The sequence below is a fragment of the Pelophylax lessonae genome (genome assembly GCF_965119305.1).
Source record: "Pelophylax lessonae genome assembly, contig: HAP1_SCAFFOLD_1439, whole genome shotgun sequence".
Classification (NCBI taxonomy): Eukaryota; Metazoa; Chordata; class Amphibia; order Anura; family Ranidae; genus Pelophylax; species Pelophylax lessonae.
The window spans coordinates 1-12,627 of record NW_028118961.1 but is presented as its reverse complement, the minus strand read 5'-3'; the positions used below and the strand labels follow the sequence as shown (position 1 = coordinate 12,627).

Sequence of the window (12,627 nt, the reverse complement as noted above, 5' to 3'; positions counted from 1 at the left end):
AATCTCCATAGGCGAAGATTTAAAAATTTTTTGCAGTTTAGAGTTATAGAGGAGGTCTAGGGCGAGAATTATTGCTCTCACTATAACGTTCGCGGCGATACCTCACATGTGTGGTGTGAACACCGTTTACATATGTGTGCACGACTTATGTATGCGTTCGCTTCTGTGCGTGAGCACGGAGGGAAGGGGGCGCTTAAATTCTTCTTATTATTTTTTTTTTGACACTTTTTTTATTTCTTTCACAAGAAATGTTACATTCCTTGTGATAGAAATAAGGGATGACAGGTCCTCTGTATTGCGAGATCTGGGGTGTATAAGACCCCAAATCTCTTCTCTACCTTTTAAAGCATGAGATAAAAAAATAAAGTTTTGCTTTAAAAAAAAAAAAAAAAAAAAATAGTTTACTTCTGCCCTAGACCGGAAGTGATGTCATGACGTCGCTCCAGTCCTCCTAGATCATAGAGGTGAGCAGAGACTATCTGTGGCCAGCCACGTGAACCATCAGATCATTTCCGGGGCTTTCCGGTGTTTCTCGGGCTTACCGTTCCCAGCAGTGAGCCCGGGAAATGCTCCGATGGAGACGACCAGAGAATGCAAAATATAAGCCGATATCTTCAGCTTTAGTTTCTAATCAGAAGCGCTCTGCTGAATACAGCCAATAGAGGATAACTAATACAGACTCCTATTTCAGAATTTTTCGTGGAGCGCTGTGGATTTTGGGTGAATATTGCAGCACAAAGGAAGATATCCAGAGCGTGATGACAGAAGTGCGCAGGTCTCTGGGAGAGGTGGGTATCGTCCGAAAGATTCCGTTCCCCTTATATCGAGGCAGACCTCATAACACGAGGTGTTCCCTTGTCTGTAGGTTCCCATTGTGGAGACGGAGATCAAGAAGGAATCCGGGGAGACGAAACAGGAGGAGGAGGTGACCATCGGCAACACCCAGAGGCTGGTGACGGAAATGGGCACATACGCCACCCAGAGCGCCCTCAGCAGTGCCAGGCCGTCCAAGAAAGAGGAGGAGAGGTTTGTTGTGGTTCTGCAATGCTTGATACGGGCTCATTTTGCTTTTTACACGGGGGGGTGGGTAGTATATGCCTGGGCAAATGTTTTGGGGTTAATTTGTTCAAACTGGAGAGTGCAGCTGTGCATGGCAGCCAATTGGCTTCTAACAGGGTGCTGCGCTAGTTAAAAATGTGTAAATACCAATGTAAATATCCAAATATATAACACAAAACCAATATAGTATGTAAAAGTGCTGACAAAAAAACTATAAGTGCAATACACTGAATAAAAAAAAAATACTATACTTCAAAAAAATCCCTGAAATTCTACATAAATCAATGACAATGACAAGTGCAATAATAAATCAAAAAGATAATATTGAACGAATGAACAATCGTACTGGGACAGAAAGAAAAATTCTATTCTCACAGCATCTCCCTTCACCGTGTGATAAATATGTGATAAAGGTAAGGTGATATCAGAAATCCTCCACTATAGTGTCACCTCAGGGCTCTCAGGCCGCTCCCCACATGTCTGTGACGTAACGCGTAGGGCAGAGGCATACCATCAGGACTAGCCCAGCGGACTAACAATCTCCACTAAAAAGCAACTAAGTACTCACATTTGAACAAATATAATATAATATTGAATGCAATCCTAATACCCACGATCCCCTGATGAAGTCACGTGTCTGTGATGTAAGGCAGAGGCATACCGGAAGAGACATCAGGACTAGCCCGGCGGACTAACAATCTCCACTAAAAAGCAACGAAGTACTCACATTTGAACAAATATAATATAATATTGAATACAAGAATGCAATCCTAATACCCACGATCCCCTGATGAAGTCACGTGTCTGTGACATAACGCGTAGGGCAGAGGCATATTGGAAGAGACATCAAGACGAGCCCGGCGGACTAACAATCTCCACCAAAAAGCAACTAAGTACTCACATTTGAACAAATATAATATAATATTGAATACAAGTATGCAATCCTAATAGCCACAATCCCCTGATGAAGTCACGTGTCTGTGACGTAACGCGTAGGGCAGAGGCATACCGGAAGAGACATCAGGACGAGCCCGGCGGACTAACAATCTCCACTAATTATAGCACCTACCTGAGTGTAAAGGCTGCCGGTGTTCTGTGAAAAAACAAAGTGGTTGAAACATCCAATTATTCCTGCTGTACACTTAAATAACGTTGTTGGAGTGTTCGGCAGAACACCAGTCTGCCTTGCCGTTCTGTGAGCGAGGAAAATAGAGATCTAAGCAGAAACCCAGATCTCTGTTTTCCTCCAGTCACAGCTTTCCCCCCCACAGTTAGAAAGCACTCCCTAGGCACACATTTAACCCTTTGATCGCCCCTGATGTTAACCCCTTCCCAGCCAGTGTCAGTACAGTGACAGTGCATTTTATTTTTAGCACTGATCACTCACTGTACTGGTGTCACTGGTCCCCAAAAAGTGTCACTTAGGCCCCTTTCACACTTGTGCAAATTGTCCTGCAACCTGGGGCTGCAAAGTCACATGACAAGTCGTACTCCATGATTTCCAAAATATACCGTTCATATCTGTGCGACTTTGGTGCGTTTTCAAGGTCCATAGATCTCAAGATTACACAGGCATCGCTTCAAGTCCAGTCAAAATCACTCGACTTTTAGGTTGCGCAAGTATACAAGGAGCCTTAGTGTCAGATTTATCTGCTGCAATGTCGCAGTCCCGTTAAAAATCGCAGGGCTGCTGCTTTTGTAGCAATAAAAATGCTATAGGTGCTCAGCAAGTGGTTAATTTCTCTTCCTCTCTTTCCTATAGGCCGCCTCTCCGAGGATTTTTATTGGATGGAGATTTCTTTGTCGCCGCCGCTCTCGCAACAACGCTTACTAAGATTGCACTGCGATATGTGGCCCTGGTCCCAGAGAAGAAGAGGCAGAATGTAAGTCTGGAAAGAGTCTGTGATGCCTGGTAAAGTTGTGGTGGACCCGGTATGGGAGTGCCGGATCTTCTTTCCCTTCATATTGAACACATCCGTCTAGTATTGTACGGAGTTGTCAATAGGCGGATGTCCTGTGCTGAGTGTCACAGTCAGATATCAGGCCCAGGGACTAGTAGCTATAGCAGTAGAGCGGCTCCCACTGACCAGCAGGATAAGTATACAAGCAGGTCACCCTGGAGGATGACGGGCTTACCTAAAGTGTGAAGTCTTAGCACTAACTGGTGTTTATCAGAGCTCCTGATGGTGGGGATGGGTTTTGCTGCGGGTTAGTACTAGGGATTGACTGATTATCGGCAATGCGATATGCACTTTCCCCGATATATTGGAATTGGCCGTGGAGGTTACCGATATTTAGAGAAAGTGCTGTACCGGAGTGATGCCTGCAGCTAGAGGCATCACCCCGGTAGCGGTGTCCATAGCCGACGATCGGCTGTCATGTAATGACAACCGATGCGGCGGAGAAGCCGCTTGGCTGTCATTACAAGGAGCAGGAGAGGACGTTGCCGCCTTCCGTGGCTCGTCCAGGTCTCCCATCCCACCGGGAGACCCGGGCAATCAGCCTGCATGGCTGCCAAAGAGAAGACCCAATCAAAGCCACTTGTGGCTCTGATCGTGTCTCCATGTAAAAAACCCGGAAGTGATGTCGTGACATGACTTCCGGGTACTCGGCGGCAAATTAAAAAAAAAATGCAAGCATTCAAAACAGCCAAACTTGGCGTTTTGAATGCTTTTAAGTGCAGAGGAGGGGTTTGGGGTCTTTTAGACCCCCAGATCCTTCTACAAGAGTACCTGGGCAAAAAAGAAAAATTAAATATCGGCCAATATCAGCCGATAACGATATCTGATGACCAAAATATCGGTATCGGCAATAAAAAAACGATATCGGTCGATCACTAGTTAGTACCAGGTCACAGTCCTCAGGATCGCCCCACCAGAAGGTGAGCAAGCCGGGGTTCAGTAGCCGATATAGTAGGTAGGGATCAAACAGAAGTGTAGTCAGTAAACGAGCCAAAAGTCGGTACCAAGTGGTAGTGAAGATTAGACAAGAGGAGAGACAAGAGCGACATATTGGCTTGAGGGAGTACAATAATCTGGCAAACGGGAAGTGCTAAAATAGGAAGTTCATGGGAGGATCAAAGATTCAAGAGAAAGAGACAAGGCAAGGTAGTCTAAGGGCTGTCCAGCATCTCGGGTGGCTCAGCAAGAGGAGATGCTGCCAGACATAGCAGAGGTTGTAGGTTCAGACCCGGGTCCTCAAAGTAAGGCACCGTTCACATGGGTGTATTGCCATGATGTGAATCCCAGCAGGAACAATCTGATTCCTACTGGGATTGACAGCTGTGTACATAAAGCAGCGTTGTCAAGCTTGTATATTGCAATGACAGGCTGTCAGCAGCTGCAGCTATTCATACCACCTATTCCCATGTCCGATCTGTTCCCTCATGTCCGATCTGTTCCCCATGTCCGATCTGTTCCCCATGTCGATCTGTTCCCCATGTCCGATCTGTTCCCCATGTCTGATCTGTTCCCCATGTCTGATCTGTTCCCCATGTCTGATCTGTTCCCCATGTCTGATCTGTTCCCCATGTCCGATCTGTTCCCCATGTCCGATCTGTTCCCCCATGTCCGATCTGTTCCCCATGTCCGATCTGTTCCCCATGTCCGATCTGTTCCCCATGTCCGATCTGTTCCCCATGTCCGATCTGTTCCCCATGTCCGATCTGTTCCCCATGTCCGATCTGTTCCCCATGTCCGATCTGTTCCCCATGTCCGATCTGTTCCCCATGTCCGATCTGTTCCCCATGTCCGATCTGTTCCCCATGTCCGATCTGTTCCCCATGTCCGATCTGTTCCCCATGTCCGATCTGTTCCCCATGTCCGATCTGTTCCCCCATGTCCGATCTGTTCCCATGTCCGATCTGTTCCCCCATGTCCGATCTGTTCCCATGTCCGATCTGTTCCCCATGTCTGATCTGTTCCCCATGTCCGATCTGTTCCCCATGTCCGATCTGTTCCCCATGTCTGATCTGTTCCCCATGTCCGATCTGTTCCCCATGTCCGATCTGTTCCCCATGTCTGATCTGTTCCCCCATGTCCGATCTGTTCCCCATGTCTGATCTGTTCCCCATGTCCGATCTGTTCCCCATGTCTGATCTGTTCCCCATGTCTGATCTGTTCCCCATGTCTGATCTGTTCCCCATGTCTGATCTGTTCCCCATGTCTGATCTGTTCCCCATGTCTGATCTGTTCCCCATGTCTGATCTGTTCCCCATGTCTGATCTGTTCCCCATGTCTGATCTGTTCCCCATGTCTGATCTGTTCCCCATGTCCGATCTGTTCCCCATGTCCGATCTGTTCCCCATGTCCGATCTGTTCCCCATGTCCGATCTGTTCCCCAGATCCTTGTCTCTCACGCTCTATCATTGCTTCTCTCCACCTGCAGTCCTTTGTAGCAGAAGCCATGTTGTTGATGGCGACCATCTTGCACCTGGGGAAATCCTCGCTGCCCAAGAAGCCAATCACAGACGACGATGTGGACCGGATTTCTCTGTGTCTGAAGGTTCTTTCCGAATGTTCTCCACTGATGAGCGAAATCTTCAACAAAGAGTGCCGCCTGTCCCTCTCCAACATGCTGTCCGCCAAGCTGGAGGAGGAGAAGATCTCCCAGAAGGTAACCTCCTGACTGCTCCTCCTTTTCTGTGTCCATGGACTTCTCTTGGTGTCCACTTTCCTGACAGGTCCCCTTTTTGTGTATCTATGGACCTCTGTTGGGGGTCATCCCTCCTGACCAGTCCCCTTTATGTATATCTGTGGACTTCTGTTGGCGTCCATCCCTCCTGACTCTATGGACTTCTGTTGGGGGTCATCCCTCCTGACAGGTCCCCTTTATGTGTATCTATGGACCTCTGTTGGGGGTCATCCCTCCTGACAGGTCCCCTTTTTGTGTATCTATGGACCTCTGTTGGGGGTCCCGGCTCAGCAGGAGAAGACTTAACATGATTGGCTCACCTTGTTCCCTTTACTCCCCACAGAAGGAGTCAGAGAAGCGCAGTGTGACGGTTCAGGCCGACGATCCAATCTCCTTCATGCAGCTCACCGCCAAGAGCGAGATGGCGTCTAAGGAGGATCAATTCCAGCTGAGTCTGCTGGCCGCTATGGGGACCACCCAGAGGAAGGAGGCGGCTGACCCTCTGGCATCCAAACTGAATAAAGTAAGTGCCCCGCCTTTGTGTCTTCCAGGAGGAGCCCCACATATAACTAAACTGTGAAGACCAACTGCCATTGTACATGTCAGTCATGTGACCTTCATTCCCCGGGCAGACAGTCCACCAGATAATAATGACCCCGCCTCCACCAGATAATGACCCCGCCTCCGCTCATCTTTATATTTAAATAAAAGAGAAGGCCAATCCAATAACCCCTTCAATACCCTCCCCCCCTTCCTGCCCAGGCCGACTTTCAGCAATGTCACGCTTTGCATGACAAAATAAATTGCATACTGTCAGCAGTGCAGTACATTGTCATCCTATAACTGGTTTGGTGATCAGGAATACTGACTGGTGACAGTATATATTAGAAAAAAAATGATATATATATCTATCTGATAGATACACACACATATATTTATTAGAAAAAAAAAATAGAAAATGTAATACCTAAAAAATATATTTATAAATATATATATATATATATATAAATATATATACAGGTCCCTCTCAAAAAATGAGCTTATTGTGATAAAGTTGATTATTTCTGTAATGTACTGATAAACATTAGACTTTCATATATTTTACATTCATTACACACAACTGAAGTAGTGAAGCCTTTTATTGGTTTAATATTGATGATTTTGGCATACAGCTCATGAAAAACCAAAATTCCTATCTCAAAAAATTAGCATATTTCATCCGACCAATAAAAGAAAAGTGTTTTTAATCCAAAAGAAGTCAACCTTCAAATAATTAGTTCAGTTCAGTTCTGCACTCGGTCGGTCGGGAATCCTTTTGCAGAAATGACTGCTTCAATGCGGCGTGGCATGGAGGCGTGGCATGGAGGCGATCAGCCTGTGGCACTGCTGAGGTGTTATGGAGGCCCAGGATGCTTCGATAGCGGCCTTCAGCTCATCCAGAGTGTTGGGTCTTGCGTCTCTCAACTTTCTCTTCACAACATCCCACAGATTCTCTATGGGGTTCAGGTCAGGCCAATTGAGCACAGTAATACCATGGTCAGTAAACCATTTACCAGTGGTTTTGGCACTGTGAGCAGGTGCCAGGTTGTGCTGAAAAATGAAATCTTCATCTCCATAAAGCTTTTCAGCAGATGGAAGCATGAAGTGCTCCAAAATCTCCTGATAGCTAGCTGCATTGACCCTGCCCTTGATAAAACACAGTGGACCAACACCAGCAGCTGTCATGGCACCCCAGACCATCACTGACTGTGGGTACTTGACACTGGACTTCAGGCATTTCCCTCTCCCCAGTCTTCCTCCAGACTCTGGCACCTTGATTTCCGAATGGCATGCAAAATTTGCTTTCATTCGAAAAAAGTACTTTGGACCACTGAGCAACAGTCCAGTGCTGCTTCTCTGTAGCCCAGGTCAGGCGCTTCTGCCGCTGTTTCTGGTTCAAAAGTGGCTTGACCTGGGGAATGCGGCACCTGTAGCCCATTTCCTGCACACGCCTGTACACGGTGGCTCTAGATGTTTCTACTCCAGACTCAGTCCACTGCTTCCGCAGGTCCCCCAAGGTCTGGAATCGGTCCTTCTCCACAATCTTCCTCAGGGTCCGGTCACCTCTTCTCGTTGTGCAGCGTTTTCTGCCACACTTTTTCCTTCCCACAGACTTCCCACTGAGGTGCCTTGATACAGCACTCTGGGAACTATTCGTTCAGAAATTTCTTTCTTTGTCTTACCCTCTTGCTTGAGGGTGTCAATGATGGCCTTCTGGACAGCAGTCAGGTCGGCAGTCTTACCCATGATTGCGGTTTTGAGTAATGAACCAGGCTGGGAGTTTTTAAAAGCCTCAGGAATCTTTTGCAGATGTTTAGAGTTAATTAGTTGATTCAGATGATTAGGTTAATAGCTCGTTTAGAGAACCTTTTCATGATATGCTAATTTTTTGAGATAGGAATTTTTGGTTTTCATGAGCTGTATGCCAAAATCATCAATATTAAACCAATAAAAGGCTTGCACTACTTCAGTTGTGTGTAATGAATGTAAAATATATGAAAGTCTAATGTTTATCAGTACATTACAGAAAATAATCAACTTTATCACAATATGCTCATTTGTTGAGAGGGACCTGTATATATAAACAAAGTAACACTCTACCACTATGGGGAGGTGATTAGGATTTCTTCTTTTTTTTTTTTTTTTTTTTTTTTTACTTTTTGTTATTTATTTTTTATACACACTATAATTTCTTAGAACTGTGAATGTCTCCGTTATAAGTAGGGTTGAGCGGACACCTAGATGTCCGTGTTCGACGGGTTCGGCCGAACTTTAAAAAAAAGTCCGGGTCCGTGTCCCGGACTTTTACCGAACTTTTCCCGGACACCGAACCCCATTGAAGTCAATGGGGACCCGAACTTTAAGGCACTAAAATGGCTCTAAAACACCAAAGGAAAGGGCTAGAGTGCTGCAAATGGCAGCAAAACGTAATTAAGAGCATGGCAAGTGCTCTGCAAACAAATGTGGATAGGGAAATAACTTAAAACAACAAAAAAAAACAGAAAAATAAAACAATGTTCTTCTTCATCTCTGAAGGGCGAGGCCCATATGGAGTAGGAGGGAGGTTGAGGTGGTGGTGGATGTGGCGGTGACATAGGCGTGCGCACAGGGTGTGCTGGGTGTGCCTGGGCACACCCTAATCACCTAGGGCACATAGCATTGCCAGTGAGGAGATGGGAAAGATCTCCCTGGGACCTGCTCTGCTCTATTTCTCCTTGCCTACAGGTACATGGCCCCGATACATTACTCTCCCTGCTGGCAAACACATGCATGTGTATTTCAACTTTGGGGTGCACACCTTAATGCAATAGGCTGCGCACACCTATGGGCGGTGTAGGTGGAAGCGGCGGTGGAGGAGGACCAGGGCCGGATTAACAGCATCATGGGCTTGGTGCTGAGGATTTTGAAGGGCCTTAGGGCCGTGCCTTGCCATGCACCCAGAGGAGGAAGGGTGCAGCCATGCATGCCTAATTCAACATGGGATGCTGTCTCTGAAGCCCATAAACACATCCATGCATCGCCAACTGTCCCTCCTTGTCCGGCCTTCACGCTGTGTGGGGAGGTTCTGAGGGTGCTGCCTGGGGAAGCGAGCATAGAAGCCAGACTTCTGTGTTTACAAGTGACAGAAGAGCGGTAACAGTGAATATGGCCAACCCGGGGCCTATATAAAAGGTAGGGGCCTGGAGCTGCAGCTCCAATAGACCCTACATTAATCTGGCCCTGAGGAGGAGGACGAGGTAGCCAACACTGCTTCTTTTCACAAATTTTAAATGAGGGTACACCCCAAAAGAGTGAGAAAGAGCAAAAATGGAACAATGGGTGGGTAAGGTCGGTATCCATTGCTATTCTGCATAAGGTACGGAAAAGTCCCGTGGGATCCATGCCTGGTTCATTTTAATGAACGTGAGCTTGTCCACATTGTCTCTGGACAGGCGGCTGCGCTTGTCTGTTATAACGCCCCCAGCCGTGCTAAATACCCGTTCAGATAATACACTGGCTGCAGGGCACGCCAGCACCTCCAAGGCGTAAAGGGCAAGCTCAGGCCATGTGCCCAATTTGGAGACCCAGAAGTTGAAGGGGGCAGACCCGTCATTCACTACATGTAGGCGTGTGCACACATACTGCTCCACCATGTTGGTAAAATGCTGCCTCCTGCTAAGACGTTCCATCTGAGCTGCTGGTGCTGCTGTTTGTTGTGGCGTGCTGACAAAGCTTTTCCACATTTCGGCCATGCTAACCCTGCCTTCTGAGGTGCTGGCGGTGCCCTGGTTGCGTTGGCGACCTCCTCCTCCTCCTCCTCTGCCTTGTGCTTCCACTGTGGCCCCGCTGTCAGATGGGAATGCCAGCAGCATAGCGTCTACCAGCGTGCGCTTGTACTCGCGCATCTTGCGATCGCGCTCCAGTGAGTGAATTAAGGACGGTACGTTGTCCTTGTAACGGGGATCCAGCAGCGTGGCCACCCAGTAATCAGCACAAGTTAGAATGTGGGCAACTCGGCGGTCGTTGTGGAGACACTGCAGCATGTAATCGCTCATGTGTGCCAGGCTGCCCAGAGGCAACGAAAGGCTGTCCTCTGTGGGAGGTGTATGGTCCGTGTCCTCTGTATCCCCCCAGCCACGCACCAGTGATGGCCATGAGCTGGCCTGGGTGCCACCCTGCTGTGAACATGGTTCCATCTCCTCCTCCAGCTCCTCCTCCTCCTCATCCTCCTCATCCTCCAGAACTGTGCCCCTGCTGGACAATTGCGTCCCTGGCGTTTGCGTGTGCAGGAACCCACCCTCGGAGCCCCTTGCGAATGACTGCCCTGAAAGCCTTGGAAATGTTACCTCTTCATCCTCCTCCTCCTCCTCATCCTGTGCCACATCCTCTTCCATCATCGCCCGAATTGTTTTTTCAAGGAGGCATAGAAGTGGGATAGTTAAGCTGAGAACGGCGTCATTGCCACTGGCCATGTTGGTGGAGTACTCAAAACAGCGCAACAAGGCACACAGGTCTCGCATGGAGGCCCAGTTATTGGTGGTGAAGTGGTGCTGTTCCGCAGAGCGACTCACGCGTGCGTGCTGCAGCTGAAACTCCACTATGGCCTGCTGCTGCTCGCACAGTCTTTCCAGCATGTGCAAGGTGGAGTTCCACCTTGTGGGCACGTCACATATGAGGCGGTGAGCGGGAAGGCCGAAGTTACGCTGCAGCGCTGCCAGGCGAGCAGCAGCAGGGTGAGAACGCCGAAAGTGCGCACAAACGGCCCGCACTTTCTGCAGCAGCTCTGACATATCGGGGTAGTTTTTAAGGAACCTCTGCACCACCAAATTCAGCACATGCGCCAGGCAAGGGATGTGCGTCAAACCGGCTAGGCCCAGAGCTGCTATGAGATTTCGCCCGTTATCGCACACCACCAGGCCGGGCTTGAGGCTCGCTGGCAGCAACCACTCATTTGTCTGCTGTTCCATGCTCCTCCACAACTCCTGCGCGGTGTGTGGTTTGTCCCCCAAACAGGCAAGTTGTAAAACTGCCTGCTGTCGTTTACCCCTGGCCGTGCTGAAGTTGGTGGTGAAGGTGTTACGCTGTCCGGATGAGGAGGCGGTAGAGGATGAGGAAGCGGAGTAGGAGGAGTTAGGAACAGGAGGCAAACTGAAGCGCCCTGCAATCCTCGGTGGTGGAAGGACATGCGCCAAATTGCTATCCGCCTCAGGCCCATCCGCCACTGCATTTACCCAGTGTGCCGTTAGGGAGATATAACGCCCCTGACCGTGCTTACTGGTCCACGTATCCGTAGTTAGGTGGACCTTGGCACAGATGGCGTTGCGCAGTGCACACCTGATTTTTTCCCCCACTTGGTTGTGCAGGGAAGGGATGGCTTGCCTGGAAAAGTAGTGGCGGCTGGGCACGACGTACTGTGGGACAGCCACCGACATAAGGTTTTTAAAACTGTGCGTCTCCACCAGACGGAATGACAGCATTTCAAAGGCCAATAATTTTGAAATGCTGGCATTCAGGGCCAGGGATCGCGGGTGGGTAGGGGGGTACTTCCTCTTCCTCTCAAGTGTTTGGGAGATGGAAAGCTGAACGCTTCCACGGGACATTGTGGAGATGGTTGTTGGTGACCCAGGTGGTGGTGTTGCTGACAGATCGTCTGTTTGCGGGGTGGCAGGTGCCGGTATCACTACAGATGTGGCTGGAGCGGCCGAGACTGCAGCAGAAGAGGAAGCAGGATGAGCCAGAGACGTTTCTTGGTTTTGAAGGTGTGTACTCCACTGCAGCTCGTGCTTTGCACTTAGATGCCTGATCATGCAGGTTGTGCTCAGGTTGAGAAGGTTCATGCCTCGCTTCAAGCTCTGATTGCACAGGGTGCAAACCACTCGTGTCCTGTCATCAGCACATTTTCTAAAGAACTTCCACGCTAGAGAACTCCTTTGAGCTGACTTTGGTGCGCTCGTTCCCTTGCTGCGTTGGGCAGTAGCGGGCGTAGTGTCTAGGGCACGGCCGCTCCGCTTCTGCACCCTGCTCCCTCTTCTGCTGTGCTGGTGGCTCTGTGCGACCACCGCCTCTTCCTCCAAACTACTCAGTTCACCTGCATGACGTTCATTCCATGTGGGGTCGAGGACCTCATCGTCCTCCACATCATCTTCCACCCAGTCTTCACCCCTGCCCTCCTTGTCGGTCTCCACAATGCTGAACGCCGCAGCAGTTGGCACCTGCGTTTCGTCATCATCGGAGACGTGCTGCGATGGTCCTTGCATGTACTCATCTTGAGGAATAAGTGGTTGGGCATCGCTGCACTCAATCTCTTCCACTTCTGGGGCAGGGCTAGGTGGATGGCCCTGGGAAACCCTGCTGACAGAGTCCTCAAAAAGAATAAGAGACTGCTGTATGGCTTGGGGCTCAGACTGCTGGCCTGAT

At 49.0% G+C, this 12,627-nt stretch overlaps 1 protein-coding gene across 1 annotated transcript; it reads left to right on the top strand.

The window, feature by feature from the left end:
- Positions 1–662: 662 nt before the first annotated feature.
- LOC309544171 (coatomer subunit beta-like) lies at positions 663–6,271 on the top strand (the record flags this gene model as incomplete). The annotated part of the gene is made up of 5 exons (XM_082276537.1): positions 663–788; positions 866–1,026; positions 2,822–2,942; positions 5,446–5,673; positions 6,035–6,271. Exons 1-5 carry the CDS (start codon positions 759–761, stop codon positions 6,269–6,271), a joined length of 777 nt encoding a protein of 258 aa, XP_082132663.1. The 5' UTR covers positions 663–758.
- Positions 6,272–12,627: the final 6,356 nt, after the last annotated feature.